General features: G+C 32.3%; 1 protein-coding gene across 1 annotated transcript in view; it reads right to left on the bottom strand.

Moving 5' to 3' along the window:
• Positions 1 to 16,944, bottom strand: part of LOC125057489 (talin-1-like) — a 50,428-nt gene that overhangs the window by 29,477 nt on the left and 4,007 nt on the right. The window contains exons 7-43 of the mRNA XM_047661212.1: positions 15,919 to 16,000; positions 15,537 to 15,705; positions 14,774 to 14,946; positions 13,814 to 13,969; positions 13,398 to 13,483; positions 13,084 to 13,169; positions 12,287 to 12,380; positions 11,611 to 11,688; positions 11,007 to 11,125; positions 10,446 to 10,559; positions 9,882 to 10,004; positions 9,682 to 9,796; positions 9,392 to 9,469; positions 9,198 to 9,322; positions 9,006 to 9,110; positions 8,465 to 8,626; positions 8,055 to 8,268; positions 7,489 to 7,634; positions 7,048 to 7,150; positions 6,903 to 6,974; positions 6,622 to 6,761; positions 6,182 to 6,274; positions 5,722 to 5,883; positions 5,261 to 5,471; positions 4,872 to 5,005; positions 4,682 to 4,784; positions 4,544 to 4,615; positions 3,904 to 4,025; positions 3,590 to 3,682; positions 3,321 to 3,485; positions 2,356 to 2,566; positions 1,884 to 2,032; positions 1,704 to 1,800; positions 1,319 to 1,390; positions 1,139 to 1,251; positions 825 to 917; positions 248 to 406 (exon numbers count right to left, since the gene is read on the bottom strand). Of these exons, the coding sequence (XP_047517168.1) occupies positions 248 to 406; positions 825 to 917; positions 1,139 to 1,251; positions 1,319 to 1,390; positions 1,704 to 1,800; positions 1,884 to 2,032; positions 2,356 to 2,566; positions 3,321 to 3,485; positions 3,590 to 3,682; positions 3,904 to 4,025; positions 4,544 to 4,615; positions 4,682 to 4,784; positions 4,872 to 5,005; positions 5,261 to 5,471; positions 5,722 to 5,883; positions 6,182 to 6,274; positions 6,622 to 6,761; positions 6,903 to 6,974; positions 7,048 to 7,150; positions 7,489 to 7,634; positions 8,055 to 8,268; positions 8,465 to 8,626; positions 9,006 to 9,110; positions 9,198 to 9,322; positions 9,392 to 9,469; positions 9,682 to 9,796; positions 9,882 to 10,004; positions 10,446 to 10,559; positions 11,007 to 11,125; positions 11,611 to 11,688; positions 12,287 to 12,380; positions 13,084 to 13,169; positions 13,398 to 13,483; positions 13,814 to 13,969; positions 14,774 to 14,946; positions 15,537 to 15,705; positions 15,919 to 16,000 (4,589 nt within the window). The remainder of the gene's footprint in view (positions 1 to 247; positions 407 to 824; positions 918 to 1,138; positions 1,252 to 1,318; positions 1,391 to 1,703; positions 1,801 to 1,883; positions 2,033 to 2,355; positions 2,567 to 3,320; positions 3,486 to 3,589; positions 3,683 to 3,903; positions 4,026 to 4,543; positions 4,616 to 4,681; positions 4,785 to 4,871; positions 5,006 to 5,260; positions 5,472 to 5,721; positions 5,884 to 6,181; positions 6,275 to 6,621; positions 6,762 to 6,902; positions 6,975 to 7,047; positions 7,151 to 7,488; positions 7,635 to 8,054; positions 8,269 to 8,464; positions 8,627 to 9,005; positions 9,111 to 9,197; positions 9,323 to 9,391; positions 9,470 to 9,681; positions 9,797 to 9,881; positions 10,005 to 10,445; positions 10,560 to 11,006; positions 11,126 to 11,610; positions 11,689 to 12,286; positions 12,381 to 13,083; positions 13,170 to 13,397; positions 13,484 to 13,813; positions 13,970 to 14,773; positions 14,947 to 15,536; positions 15,706 to 15,918; positions 16,001 to 16,944) is intronic.

Genomic DNA, 16,944 nt, shown 5'->3' with positions numbered 1-16,944 from the left:
ATATTATATATGATAGACTATTATAAATTTTAACGTTTTTGTAAAAAATAACTTAATATTGCTTCGGTGCGATTCAGAAATTTGTATTATTGTTTGTATACTCAGTTTGTATACTCATTTTTACGGTACAGTAATGTCGGTTTTGTTAAGGCCCTTCTAAGTTCTAATCCGACGCTAGATGAGCTTATTTAAGTCTTGACCCTTAATGAACGACTCAGACTACGTTTTGTAGGTGGGTTCAACTTACTTGTGCAGCAGTCAGGAACACCTGCGCAGTGTCCACTATCTTCGCTCCACAGACATCGAGATCTGTAGCCTCTTCAACACCAACCTTTTGAGCTAGCTGATACACTTTTGTAAGGTATACCGATGCGTCCTTACACGCACCCTTTGAAAGGTCTAATATCTATAAATCAATAATAATTATAATTAATATAATTCATCAATTTATGCCTAAGCCAGGCATAATTGATGTAAATTGTTAGACACAGAAAATATGTAATAGAAAATTCAATTCTTTGTCTTTGAATTTCACAAGTTGTAATAAAAAAATAAATTGTAAAATGTAGGCAAATTGTATATCACAATAATTTGAGTACAATTTGTACTGTTAAGTGTGCCATGGAAGAACTGGCTGACATCTTTTACAGAGTCTTCAAAATAGAACGTCAATTATTGAACGGTTCTGACGTTTATTGACGAAGTCACCAGTCCTGTACACAATGCAAATGGTCTTAGAATAATATTACAAGAAATTTAAAACAAAATATATATTTAGAATCAAATTAGCCGAATCTTCTTGTTATTAAAATTGAAGTACATACCCGATCTTTCTTTCTTTCATTTAATTTAGGACTACATTCACTGTATATTGCTTCCGACTGGTCAGCAAACTGCATCGTGCTATTGTTAAGGTCCTAAAAGAGAATAATGTTCTAAATTTAAAAATAATTGGAGTCATCGCATCTTTAGGTTTTTAAACAGTAATTCTTCTTTCCATGACTGCATTATATGAATTTAGATAGCGAACTTCAAAAGGTTTCAAAGGCCAAATTGTTATTTTTGTATTTATTCGTTAACTACACCAAAATCCTGGAATTTTAAGCCGAAACCTACAAAATTAATATTGAGTAATTACCTTATACCGTTCCTCTTCAGCACTTTTGCATATCTCTTGAACAGTCGTTATCATTGGTTTAATTTTTTCAATAATATTTGCTTTTGGGTTTTCACCGTCAATACACTCTCCAGCTTAAATTAAATCAAATATAAGTATATTGTGTTGCAAGAACATAAAATTAAATATGATAAAAAATACCTTTTACGATTTTTGGGATGATGTCGGAAATTGAAAGAAGAGCAATCGTGGCAGTATCGTAGTCTGGTGAATCTAAAATATAAGATTTTTGTTAGTTATTTGCATGCCATGTCTTGAAGTTTAAGTTTTCAAATTAGTTTAAATTGTGTTGAACAACCAGTAAAACAAATGAGCAGTGATGGTGTAGTGGCTTCAGAGTGCGACTCTCATTCATGAAGTCTTAGTTTATTTATGAGTAAGGAAAATTGCGAGAACACCGCCATGCCTTGTGTATCAGGCATATAAGGTAGGTTGATCACCTTATTGCCTTACAAAACAAATGACTATAGGTTGTAGCGCCACTTTTTTTTCATAAAAAAAACAAAAGCAGATTAAGAATTGATACCTGTCGTAGCATGTAGTAGCGATACGATGGCTCCATTGAGTTGTGCTACATTTTGTGACAAAAACGCTCTAGGTGAGGTATTTGACTCGGATCCAACCTAAAAAAAATACCTCAAGGCTTGATTTTTTCTTTTACTACTTAGTTTATACTAAACAATTGAAGTGCAAAGTTCAATCGTACCCTTTCAAATTGTTTTATTCCATGTTCGCTGTCTCTTTCTAACTGCAGGATCGCTTCCGACAAAGCTTTTTTACTCTCTGTTAAACTAGCCTTGAACATACGTTTTGGTTCGTCCTCCACGGTAGACTTACGAACGACGTCACAAACTTCTGATGAAATAATTTTTATTTATGTAAGAATGTTTTGTTTTGTTATTTTAAAAGACAATTCACACCTATTGACCGAGTCCCATGCTAAGCTGGTGAAGCTTGTGTTATGGGTACTAGGCAACGGATATACATACATATTATAGATAGATAGACATATAAATACATGTTTAAACACCCAAGACCAAAGCACCCGGAGCAGCCGGAGATCGAACCCGGGACCCATGGATTCGCAGTCAGGGGTACTAACCACTAGACCAATGAGTCGTCGAATGAATATTAATAATGTTCGATATATTACATTTAATTATTAAATTAGTACTTACGTTGTGAGGCAGCATGAGCTTTTAGCTTATCCAAAGCCTCCATGACTCCCATAGTTTTATTAACAAGTATCTCTCGATTGTTGATTTGACTCGGATCTTCTAATAATGGTTTATATGCTAAAGCTAAACTTTGTAATTTATTCGCTAGATTTTTCGAAGCATCTGCCAAAGCCTCTTGACATGACGGCTCATAGAGGTATGGCGCTGTAAGCTGAATATATAAGGATTTTAATGCAATCCTACTTAATATAAATACTTGTAAAATATTTGTTGACAAAAAAATTCGCTGTAAAGTAACTTAAAAAAAGGGTGCGTGTACATGTACATGTACTCGCGTAAGAAGTTATACTTCTTTGGCATTATTAAAAATAGTTTTTGATTGCATGCAAAGAATTAATTACAATTAAATAATCAAAGACTGGAAAAGGAGTCAATAAAGTTTACATTTGAAAAATTAAATAAATAAATATTTATTATTATTCTCTTACATTAAGTGTAACATAAAATAAAATAAAATTAATTCTATTATTATTCGAATGTTGTTTTTAAATTATGTCCAATGCCGTAGCATCTTCCGTGGGCAACTTCATTCTGTTAATTTTGTGTCACGGTGCGCGCGCATCGTAAAATTTCACTCTCATAAATTTTTCATAACGCGCCTAAAGAAGTATAACTTCAAAAATATCGTTCTTTAAGATAAATAAAAACAAATCCATTTCAGCAATTTTCATAATACATTGCAAGTTTTTGCAATATAAGAAATACGCGAGGTGAAGTTTTGGAAGACTTAGTCAAGTGATTTATCTGAGAATAATTGAATTTATACTATATTATGGATACAAATATTTTCATTCATAAAATGTCTCCGGTTCAATCATATATAATTCTAATAGTTTTCTTTTTCATACAACAGATTTTTTATTAATATATACGTCTTGTTAGTACGTAGAATCGATTTGTCATACCTGAGCACAAGATTCAAGCTCTTTCGCTGCGTAGTTACAAGCCATAATAGTTTCGTTTAGTTTTAGATATTCTGGTTTTAACTCATCATCTACCCCAATCAGTCCACGAGTCTTGTACAATAACACTGACGTCTTGTCTCCCACATCCTTAGCCAAATCTACTGTCTGGAAAATTTTCAAAAGTTTTTACATTAAATATCGAAAGTATTTTGACGAAAGTTAAAGAGAAAATACAAAAATAAGTTACATTCAAATGTATACGTATTTACCTGGTCTTCTATTTTGGGTTTTGAGTGGCGGTTAAAAACGAAATTTAATTTTCCTGACGACTGCGCAAACTTTGCCACCGCATCGCTGAGACCCTAAAAACAAAATGAGGTATCTGATTATAGCTATGCATTCCGATAGACAAAACAAATTATCAATCTTATTCGACGAGTTTCTTTAAAAAACATTCAAACACCATCTTAGGGTCCTTCAATAAAAGAGCGTACAAGTTCTTTAAAGCACTGTATGTCCATGAGCGGTGTCTCTTAATGTCAGGAGATACTCCTGCCCGCTTCTTCTATAAAAAAAAACATACCGCATTGTCATGCCCCGCGGTGTGAGTACATATATCGTGGGTTGCATCAAGAATGTGTTGTAAGTTCTGTCGTAACTCCTTCTGTTCATTACCATCGACGTGGGCCTCAAGGGTTCGACCATCTAAAATGTTATAAATTTAAATATTCAATTTTTCATATAAATAAACAAACATTATGTCATTTATAATTATCACATAAAGAAGATAATTACAATGAGGTATAATATAAACTCGACACATGTAATGTTTCGAGAACATTTTTACTCTGATGCAATCTGAGGCCAATAGCCATATGTACCGCAAGTGGATTACTATTAACATTTGCAATGAATGCCTCGTCAAGGATCAGTAAACAAGTCTACATTAATTTATTGTTTAAAGAATTATTTGTTTAATTTGCTTGAATTATTCGAAACGTTCGAATAATAAATAAAACTAAACAAATGCAAACTAAAACTCGCGAACGAACGAACATTCGCGATATGAATGTACCTACTAAACAATGGTACGATTGTCTTCTTTACAGTTTATTACACTTTATTTCATCTTATATATGTAATGTGTTCGTAAAGTATATCATCGTGGGTAATTAATGTACAGCACATTTATTTAAATAGTGTTTATTTTAGTGACCACTTACCCCTGATAATCTCGGGTGTGAGTTCAGCAATTGTTTCAATTGCAGAATTAGTTTTTTCGTAATCAGGAAGTCCTGTAAAAGCATTATATTTTACAATTTGTTTAAACAAAAATATTATAGTTGAGATTTATTTACTACCTGATATCGAATTTAATAACTGAGCAATTGCAGCATTCAACTTTGCTATTTTCTTTGATAACTCTTTTTGAAGATCGTCACGATTTGCTTCACTTTTCACGTTCTGAAAAGATATATTCAATATAAAAAAATAATATTTTTAGTAATATGCCTTAATAAATTGCATTAACTGACGAAGAAAATCTCTTACATCATTGGTAATAGAGGGATTGTTCAATTTATAGTCTGCATCTTTTAAAGCGTCACTAAAACGTGATAAAGACTTCACAAACTTGAGTTTCTGTTCCTTTTCCGATTCCGGCAATGTTTCGTTATCCACCATAACTGTAAATTAAGTATCATTTTAATTAAACTATAATACTTCAAAGTACTCTTCATTTATATTGATGTATTGTTATAGCAACGAAACAGCAGCTATGTTTGCTGTGGATAGAAATTTTAAAGTAAAATTGCATGTACGCTCATAACTCCCGAACAATTAATTTAGTAAAATAAAGAAAATTAAAAAAAACATTTTAATTCAATGTTATGATTATATTCAGAATATTTTTGTTATTTTCTAATTTAGAACTTTCATACCATTTCTAGCACAAAGGTCCTTCAGCTTATCTAAAGCCTTCACGAGATCCTCGTTTCTTGAGGCGAGAGTATTTCCGTAGTAATACCGTTCTGGTTCTGACACTATTGGTTTGTAAGTATCGTTAAGACTTTGAAGAGCTGACTCCAAGATACCACATGATGCCTTCAAAGCGGATTGACTGGTGACGTTCTCAATGGTAGGTGTTGTTAACTGATGGTGTAAATTTAAAATATTATATATATATACATAGTTATCTATTGAAAATATAAAGTTGGAATGAAAAATCAACTGCAGTAGTAAAATTATAGAAGCTGTATGTTAAAGTAAGTGATACCCTACGAATAAAGATAAGATCTGACTTCAAAAGTAGCACTTCTAAAAGTTCTAAATTAATTAAAAGTTATTTTAATTAAAACATGCAATAAAATAATTAAGTAGATAATTAAGCTTGATATATTACCTCAGCACAAGTAATCAAATCCTTAGCAGCATCAGCGCATCTAACTCCAGCTGCTTCCAGGTCATCAGCGCGTGGGTCATTACCGATGGACGTCACTAACTCACTTGTGTCCATTAAAAGTGCTGATGTCTTGTTACCAACTTCCTTGGCTTGCTCCATGACCTAATAATGAATTTGAGAGAACAATCAACCTTAATATTAAATTCATATTATAGATAAGTGAGTAAATAATTTTAATTCTTAGGAATCTTGTCTAACGGACAATATTCTGGACTCCTTTTTAAATAAAATATTTTAGTTATTATATTTTAAGGCTAGTTATTGCTTTTTGTTACATTATAGAATCCTTTAATAATTCATAAACTACATTACAAAAGTTTTATTTCGGTTTTTGTATATCCTACATCTCTTCATACACATACATTTTAATAGTACGAGTGAATAGATAAATTTAACTTACCATATGCTCCTTATTGACGTTTCTAAGGGGATTCCACGTCCATTGAAGTTTCTTCGTAGCTTTCGCAAGTTTTGATGCAGCAGCATTAAGATCCTAAATGAAATATAATAAAACATTAACGCCTATTTTTCACAAAACTTCAATGATTTTTTTCTATTAATTATCAAATACCTATTACAGAATCTTCTTCTTATTATATATATATATAATATATTATTCTGTAATATCTCGTCTTTGTAGCAAAGACGTCTTGTATTATGCACCAAATTTTAACTTTTAAAATTTGATACATTTACCTAAAGATTTGATAATTTGGCAATAATGTTGTATGTACTCATAATTCGATTGTATAACGAAATAAAATCTAAAACCACATCCAAGAACTGCATCAATTAAACTTTGGTTGATTATAAAAATACTAATTCAATTAATAGGCCTACTGTTTTGTTATCATCTTCTGCACTAGCGCAAACATCTTTAGTAGCGTGGAGTATGTCTTTAAGGTTTTCTAACAGTTTTTGTTTGCTGGTTTCATCACCTTCTCCTAATTCGTGTAAGCGTTCTTCAAGTGTCTTAGAATCTGAAATAAATTGTCTATTTGAAAAAAATCTACGGATACAGAAATCTGAGGGCAAGAGGGAATGAGAAAGAGAGAGAGAGGATAACTTCACTATTTTTCAAGTAACAAGTATTGTTACAACGTATTAGAAAATATATTTACCCTGTATGATTTTTGGAGTTATTTGTGAAATAGTATTGGTTGCATCATTTATCTTTCCATAGTCAGGTGATTCTGTAACATTGAAATGGTATATAAAACGATGATTTCAAATTTAATTAAACCAAAAAATTGAGACTGAAAATACCTGATGACGTTGCTTGGAGCAATGTCGCGATTGCAGCATTTAATTTTGATATGTTTTGACTTAATTTTGATTCAAGCTTTTGTATATCGGCCTTTTGTGGATTCTGAAAGAAGATTGGATCTGTGCTTATATCTAGCAAATCTGCAACTATCTAACCATAAACTTAAATGTATAAAAGGTGGGACGCGAGGGAGACATATTTGCTGTCCTTATTTATAATTTTCTATTAATTGAGTTTAAAGCCAAAACATTAAATTATTTCTCTACAACTGATTGGTTATTTTAAGTCACAAAACAAGTTAGAATACTTAATTTTAGAATGTCTTTTCAATTGTAGAAAAAAGTCATATTTTAACTACCTTGTTGATTTACACTATATTTGGTTGCAATTTCAGTTAACTATCTTTTTTTTTAATTATAATATTTTGCTTTCATACATACATTGTAATCCGTTGGTACATCAAAGTCAGTATCATTTAACAGCTGATCTTCCATATCTCCTAAAGCTTTACGAGCTCGTGATAGCGTAAATTTAAGTTTTTGTGCCTTTTCATTAGAACTTCCATCAGAATTATCGTTTTCATTTTCTGTAAGAATATCGCTTAGTATTAATTCTTAATTTTCTTAGTTGTGTAAATCTTTTTCAAGTCCAAAAAATAATAGGGTAGGTTGATTCTTTTACTTTTCTACATTAGGTTTTCTACGTTATACCGGTTATACTACTAGGCATCTAAGACAGAGATATCAATCTTAACAATTAGTTTTGTTATGTACATTGAGAGAACTACATCGATTTGCATACAAAAACATCGAGATCTGTATATCATTCGCTATTGAAATCCAATATTTGAAATAATTCCGTCAATACGGAATAACTCAGCATTTCATTAAAGCTTTGACACAAATTCAAGTAAATTTGATAAATTGAAAAAAATACTCTGATATGCCGCTGTATTAGAACATACTATTTTCAGTTGAATCAGAACAAAATAATTTCCAAATCTTACCATTTAAATTAGCATACGCATTCATCAATCTTTCTAAAGCCTTGTTTAGATCAGTTACTTCATTAGCCAGCCTTTTGCCATAATAATGTCGGCCGGGATCATCAACTATAGGTTTATAGATTTGAGACAAGTGCTGTACTGATGAAGTCAAATTTTCGCAGGTACCTGTTAATGCGCTTTGACAGTGAGGCTCATGAATCGAAGGAGCGGTTAGCTGAAATGTATAAATATGTTGTTTACAATAACAAGATTTAACTTACATGGAATATATCTACGTTTTAGGTCAAGGCAATGTCTAATTCTTAGGAGTAAAAAAATTACAACAAATCTTTCAGATCCGAGTAGTCAGATTCTAAGACATCTAAATAAAAAATGGAATCACACGTGCTAGAAAATGAAATATTAAATACCTTCGCACACTCGTATAGTTCTCTCGCAGCATCGGCGCACTTTACTCCAGCAGTGTCAAGTTCTTCAGAGCGTGGATCTTCAGCAATGATACTATTTAACTCACTGACTTCAATCAGCAGTTTTGAGGCACTTTCGCCGACATCCTGAGCAAGGTCCATTATCTGTTGAAAAGGGTTTATAAATGCTTAATTGTGGGTTACGTTATAGTTATCGAGAATTATGAATAATAGGAAAATAATTTCTTTGAGTAATCCAATAAATAATGGTTTAATTTACCTACAGTGCGATTAAACCTAGTCTAACTTCTGTAGCTTCATCATCAGAAAAAATATTATTTAAATTATTTTTGCACGACCCATAGAAAAATCATTAAATATATATATATATATATGACATAAAAAAGACAGGTGTTTGTCTACACCTAAATTGATGGATGGTAAGATACAGGCTAAGTTATATATGTACTCTTAACTTGAAAAGCGTCATGTTGTAAATTTCGGGAAATACACAGAGAAATTAATAAAGAACGTTAAATCATACCTCATTTTCTTTATCAGCAACTAAGTTCATCTTATTTCCACGATTAAATTTATAGATTAAGTTTCTTGAGACTTCTCCATAGGCGTTACCAGCTTCTTGTAGTTTCTATAAAATACAAGAAATCGTAATAAGGTGTGCCTTACAAATACCTGGTTGTAACTTAAAAACATATTCCGAACTCAATCACATTACCTGTGGATCATCTGTACCGTTAAGTCTGCAAAGAGCAGCTGTTCTATCAATCAATCTCTTTATTTCATCAGTTAGAGCTAATCTAGCTTCACCATCTTCGTTCAAACTATTCAAAGCTTTCACATCTGCAAAGAAACCAAAATTTATTACAAATCCGTTATTTTAATGCGTATGTGATAACTAGTATAACATACCTTGTACTAATTCTGGGACTAATTCTTTGATTGTGCTCATACACGTTACAGCTGTTGAGTAGTTAACCTCTTTGGGGTCTGCAAATTGCAATTATAAAATAATTATAGTTCTTCATTCATTTATTCTTTTCGTTATAAGATCGTCCCCGCGTGTTTCGTTAGAGAGAATAGTTTTACATTAATTTGTAAGAAATGTGTATTTAAAGTACAAATTAGTAATTAGAATAATCAAATAATAAATAAATATAGTGACAATATATTAAAAAGGACGAATTACAAAACGAAAATACCTGAGTGGGCAATTATGAGGGATGCAATTGCAGCATTTAATTTTCCCAATTTGTGATTTACACTCTTTTCCAAAGTTGAATATATCAAAGGTTCTCCACTTGTACCGGCATATTCCTAAAAGTTAATATTTTTTTTTATAAACTATGAAAAATTAAAAGCCCGATTTGGCCATATCCATAAATGTAGTATATATTATTACCTGGTCCAAATCAGAATAACAGCTATCAAGAACTTCGTGAGTACTATCAACAACTGTTCTGAGTGACATTCTTCTAAGATTTGCTTCTGTTTGTTCGTCAGCTATAAAGCTGTTACGCGAGCTCTGGAATGTTTAGTTTTGATTTGGTGTGGAATATTGTTTTACATATTTAGAAGAAAATGTTTCAGTATGTAGGATATTGTATTATAAATAATAAAATCTATAAATACTTAATTTACTACTTTTGATTATATTATATGTACAAACATAAATCTTGGACGAAATTTAGTATAATTAAATGTATAAATTGCGCCAAAATCGACCACATTACGACGCAATGCACATGCGCTAAAGAGAGCGCTGTCTATAAGTAACCATTTTAATAGGTACGTCATAGACAAAAGATTACGCCTCTTAAATGCGTTCTATAATCTATTATCTAATATGGGCCCTCATCTTGATTCTTTTTTCAAATATTTATATGGCACGTTAATTAGTTTTTAAGTTAAAAATTACAATTTACGTTGCTATATAAAAAAGTTAATGCGCATATTGTGAACTTACATTTATAAACTGAGACCGCCTCTTGCTCCTGGGGTCTAGTGAAAGATACATCTGTGCGGAAATATCAGCTAACTTTTTAGCTATTTCATTTGCCGATTCCAGTTTGTCTTTATCCTAAAATATTTCATAATTGTTATGAACAAATTGCTGAAATACTGTATTTGGTATATGTTTTGATCTTTAATGAGAATTATTGTCCACATAATAAAGTGGACAGGAAACGAAAAAGAGGAAGACAACTTAAAAGGTGGATAGACCAAATTAAAGAATCGGCAGGTGGTTCATGGCAGAGTGTGCCACGGTGCAAAGAGAAATGACGGGATTTGGAGGAAGCCTTTGCAAAAAAGGGCACACGGATACCTAAAAGAAGATTGAAATAGAAACGTGTTTAAAATTCTCTGAATTAAAATTTTTTTTCCATATAACCAACATCCTCCAGAAGTCCTTTTGTAAGGTCGTAAAGGTAAGGTATTTTAGCATTAGAATGGTTGCTTTATGGAAGTCGACTGTAGTGTGAAGAGTGGTGAAGTAGGTAATAAAAATAGCCAAGCTTAAACTTACGTAATCCGAGCTTTTGGCTATATTTGATAGATTGTTAATATACTCGCACAATTCATCCAATTCGTCAAGTAGTTTCTTTGATTGTTCGTCGTTAAGTTTCTTTGCTGTATCTCTTACGCCTTTAACAAAAACAACAATTTTAATTTATGTTTCATTATTTTAACCTCAGTTCAGTAATCAGTTAATTGCCAGAAAGAAAGATCATCCACGAAGTGGAAAAAGGAGCCCACAACCCATAAGATTTGCAACAAACCGCATAATATTACTCAATCAATCAATCAAAATACGTTTATTCTGTTAAGATGCGTCTTAGGGATGCTTATGAATATCAAAAACGTTTACAATTTCGCGAAAGAGCAAGACTACGCCATCCGTTCGCAAAACTACCAGGAGGCCTTGTTCTGAGAAGAACGGGCAAGAAACTAAGCAAGTTTTACCCTCCCTCTACATTACAATTATTCAAAGGAAAATGTCATTAACCACAAAGTCATTAAAGTTACATAAGCAAAAAAAAATCTGTTCTGTGATTTACCCCATTCACCATAACACACATATTCACGACACTTACTAAATAAAGATAAACCATAATAGTTGGAACTTTTACCTTTAACCACAGCAGGCAATTCATTTTCCATGTCCGACGCAATATCATACATACTGCCATAGTCCCCTTCATTACCATCTGAAAACATATCAAATATAAACGAAATATCGATTTTAATTTATTGATACTGTAAACAAGTCAAGTACCAGTGACGGAAACAAGTAAGATTCTAAAATCGTTAAATCCAAATAAAGGACCCGGCTGAGAAATTTGTCACACTTCGCAATATCGTGTTATGATGTTCTCTCACTGCCAGTAACAATTGTTTACAATAAATATTTATCATTGAGTATCTTTCCTTATGTATGGACAACAGCAGATTAACAGTACATAAATCCGGAATCTAACGTATGCAACTATTTTGGTAAAGTATTTGAAGTTAGAACGCGTCAAATTAAATGTATAGTTTTATTAAACCCATACTTATTGCAGAACAGAATGGGTTCGATATGGTTTAAGTTTCTATTTAATTTTAGTTATTGTTATTTTTTTGTGTTATATTTTATTTTGTGGATGCTTGTTTAAATTTTTCCCTTGCTAGCTTGTTTGTGTTCTAATATAATTGATGTGTATGTGTGTAAAATTTGTGACGTCATATTTTCTTGTACAATTTTATGCATACACGTTGTTTTAGAACTTATCAATAAATACAAATATAAACCAACTTCACACGTACCTGACAAAAGAACAACAGTTTTGACAGAAAGAGAATTTATTCTGTTTAATCTCCTTCCAAACATATTAGGGGGCTCGCCGAGGGCTTCTCCTTTCTGAAAAATTTCAGAATAAAGTTGTATTTTCTATTAGTTTTTTTTTGTTTTAACTCTATTCTATTACTGTATTTAAATATAAATAGTAATAGGACGCATTCGTAATCTTAGATTCTTTAATTGAATTCTGTTATTTAATTTTGTACTAATTAATGGAGTTATTTTTCTTTCTTTTCTTCTTTCGAATTGTGATTCTTTTAAGTTATTACACAAAAACGTGTCCCTATCATTTCTAAAAGCGAAACTTTGTAGCCGCTTTCGAAAATATTCCTTCTTATAATGCTAAAGGGTTAAACGGCGTGGAAAGAAGGAAAAATCATGGATTCGCAACGTTAGGGAATGGATGGGTATTGCGACTGCGGTTGCTGCAACTGGCACAGGACAAGACACGCAGTAGACTGACAGTCAACATCCAGTAATGGAGAGGCACTAAAAGAAGATTAGGCTAACGACTTAAAAGACTGCTACTCTATATACGAAACTATCCGATACTTTGATTAATCTAAAGCCAGGCATGTGAATTTTAGGAGCGGCTTTGTAAAGTACACTTTAGTAAACTAAAGGACTTAATCTTAAAAAAACTTCCAACATTAGTTAAACATTTTTTGACACGAGAGTGATAAGGACAAAGTATTCAACAGTTTGAAGCTTAGGACGTGTATGAATATCAAGTATGTATGCTAATGTGAGTGAAGTTACGTACCATTCCTTGTTGACTCCTATCCCCTCGAGTGACGGTAACAACTTCATGGACTGTTGTTATTTTTGTCCCTTCACTTGACCGGTATCCTGAAGATATAATTCTAAGTCAGTGACAAAGTTGTACTTTACCCTTAGTAGGTTTTTTTCCATATTAAGGTTGCCATGATGTAATCGCTTGTTAGCGATTGTAGATTTCGCAACAAAGACGCCATAGATTATATCAAGATATAAATGGGTTTACTCTGGCCTATACTTTCTTTTTTACTTATGGTAACACTTTTCAATAACCATTTTTAATAAAGAAAGTGAATATACCTTGCTGCACAGAAATAATACTGCTAGGCCCGACGAATGATTGTTCGACAATTTTTGACGGTACTATATTTTGGATTATGGTGCCTCTGAAACAATAATAAAGCTTAAGAATATATAAAATATTCATATATTTTTATTTAGAGGAAGACCTTTGAATTTCATAATTACTATGACATGAATGTTATACAATTAAACAAAATTGTCAAAATACATTACGTTCTGATATATTCCTTGTCATTGATTATAATGCAGAATTTCCAACAAATAAATCATAAATTTGTTCTCAATGTTCGTCTATTTTTACATACAGATATTAAGATATGATCAAATGGCCGATATATTTATAACCGGTTTCCTTACATTTTGGTGAGGTGATTTTTAAATTTAAAATTAATTCACACACAAATATAATTTACCTCGATATCTCAACATTTTCCTCACAAATGACGTCTCCCTCGGTATGCACGACGTTATAAGGAGCGGCCAGCTTCTTGCGAATTATGTCGATGTAGCCTTGGAGGATATCTTTGATACGGAAAGCCTCATTGGTTTTTACTGCATACTCCTTTTCGCTATAATTCAAATATTAAAAAGTAATAAGAATACAACTTTCAAAGTATAAGAACAAAAATCGGTTCTACATTAGCGTCTTTTTTTATAAAATTACTAGCTGATCCGGCAAACGTCGTTTTGCCATGTATATCACTTATAATAAAAATAGGGGTAGATCGTAGAGGGATGAAAATTAGGGGTTGTATGTATTTTTTAATGCTGTATCATAAAAAAATAAAACAATAAAAATTTATCTAAAAATAAAAATAAGGAGTGGACTACCCTTAATATTTAGGGGGATGAAAAATAGATGTTGTCCGATTCTCAGACATACCCAATATGCACACAACATTTCATGAGAATCGGTCGAGCCGTTTCGGAGGAGTTTAACCACAAACACCGCGACACGAGAATTTTATATATTAGATAGTTCTCGAAAAATTGCATTGTGCAACATTATAGAGAGGTTATTGAATTGGAACTGATGTTATGAACATTTATTTATTTATAGCACCTCATTGCACATGATTTAATGTAATTAAGAAATAAAAATAACAGATAAACGGGCAGCCATATCGTACCTATACCCCAATACGATATCTCTTCCAGACTACCCATTTTATTACTTTTCACATATAGCTAAAATTGCATGTGTATCGAGTGACATTCGTGCTCTGCAATTTCCTATTTTTACGCCTTTTGACCATTGTATTGTTACATTCTCATATCTTGTACTTTTATAATACTATACATATAATTAAATTGTCTAATAAATAAATAATAATAATCATAAATGAGGAGAAAGCTGGTGCAATTGAAATTACCTATAATCTCCAAAATCCAGGGTAAACGATTCACTAGCGGCACGGTAGCTTTTCACCTGCGTGAGTGGCCATACTTGCAAAATCTCTTTGGTGTCCTCGTCCAGGCGTAGTATGGAGGATGCGTTTATTCCCAGCAGACGGGGAATGAGTTTCTTTTTGCCCTTATGCTTCTCCTGTAAGGTTAATGCAAAAGTTTTATCTTTAGTCACAAATGACTCGACATATGAAGTGGGCATGCGTTTAACTGTTTATATAAACGTTGACTAATCTAGGTGATGGCACTCACTCACTAAAATGCAAACCAGGCAACTGAAGACATGCCAGACGGCGATGGAAAGAAGCATGCTAAATATCAGGAAGTCCGATAGAATCAATAATAAAATCATAAGAAACCACACGAAGATGGAAGACGTCACAACGAGGATACGAAGATTGAAATGGAAATGGGCTGGTCACATAATAAGAGGTATAGAACGAGGTAAACAGTAAATTTTCGAAGGTGGGAAGACGAAATAAAATCCGTAACTGGGAAAATTTGGACCAGGAAAGCTCAGAACAGAGCAGAGTGGAAAGAAATGGAGTAGGCCTTTGCCAAAGTTGGGCAAACAGATGGGTTGTCGGTGTCACCGACTCACTAGTGATAATAGTTTAAGTTTAAATTATGTAAAATTTTCTGTCTGAATAAAGGCTTTTATTATTATTATGATTATAATCTAGGATGATCGAGCCACAACATATAGGATACTCAAAACATGAAATTTACCTTAACAAGGAAGAACGTGACTCCGTAAGTAGGCAGCTCCCGCGCAGTTTTTGTATACAAATTTTTTGCTTCCAACGGACTCAAACCTTGGTGTTTTCTGTGCTCTTTGAATATTTTCTTTTCAATACCCCATGATGTTGCATATTGTGCCGGGAGGAATTCTCGTAAGCTAAAATATAAATTAATTTAATCACAGATGATTTACCCAACCAAATATAACCGCCGCACTAAGACCCGTAAAATTATCTTTAATTAATAATTACGATAACAAATACTATAAAAGGTGCAACTTATGTACCTTAATGATTACCCGATTAGTTAACGGTTGGTTTTAACGTTAACGCATTTAATTAATTTCATATAAGCTACACTGATAACTTACTTTTCTATAAAACCAGGCTTGTGTTTCTCCTCATTAAAGTCTTCGAAATGTACTTGACATTGTAGTCCCGCAAATTCAGTAGCTGTGAATAAAAAGGTTTTACAATCCATATACCTGGATTAAAAAAAATAAACAAAAAATATAGTTAACTATCGTGGAGGGAGCCTCATAGCCTAGCGGTCTTATTAAGTGGCAACTAGGTGAGGGGTACCGGGTTCGATTCCCGGTTCGAAGGCAAGTTTTAATTTAATTTAAATTTGTTCTCGGTCTTTGGGAGGGTTGTGCGGTACCGGGCGAGTGCCTAAACCGTACATGGAGGACACGGTTGAATTTCTAAAGACAAGCACGAATTATAAAAAAATTCTATACTTGACGCTGGCTAATGCACAAATCGTGCCAGAGCCATAAAAAAAAAACTATCGTTTAATATACTTAAAAGGAGTATTAAGAATATTCATAGTGCTAAATAACCTGCATTTATATGAGCACGCCCCACATACACACCCTCTCCTTCACACCATCACACATCACATTATTTTTGTATACGAGTATATTATGTATTCCTTCTTTGACTATATCTTTAGTAAAATTGTTTTTTGTTATATATGTTATAGTTAAAACCGGTTTTTAGATAGAACGCGTTATTCCTAGTTAGAACGCGTTTTTACTAAACGCCTTTGTTAAAACTAGAATTAACTAATGCTCACAATTGAATATCAGTTAAAACTAGTTATTATTAGACAAAACGCGTTTTTTCGAAGTTAGTCAGTTAAAACTGTTCAGACTAAGGCTACTTTATTCTGCGTATGTAAGAAAGGATGTATGTCAAAAAGGTGTCTCTGCAAGAAAAATGGCTACCTTTGTAATTCAAAATGCCACGATAGTTTGTCTTGCAATAACAAGTAGATCGTCATCTTTTTTAATTTTAAGGTTGTTTGATTATTTTTTTATTGTATGTTTACCAATATCTCTTAAAAATATTATTATAATGTTCCTTTTTTAAATTTTATGGTTGTATTCTGTTGA

The sequence above is a fragment of the Pieris napi genome, chromosome 16 (assembly GCF_905475465.1).
Source record: "Pieris napi chromosome 16, ilPieNapi1.2, whole genome shotgun sequence".
NCBI lineage: Eukaryota > Metazoa > Arthropoda > Insecta > Lepidoptera > Pieridae > Pieris > Pieris napi.
The sequence above is the reverse complement of the archived record's forward strand: the minus strand, read 5'-3'. Positions and strand labels throughout refer to the sequence as shown.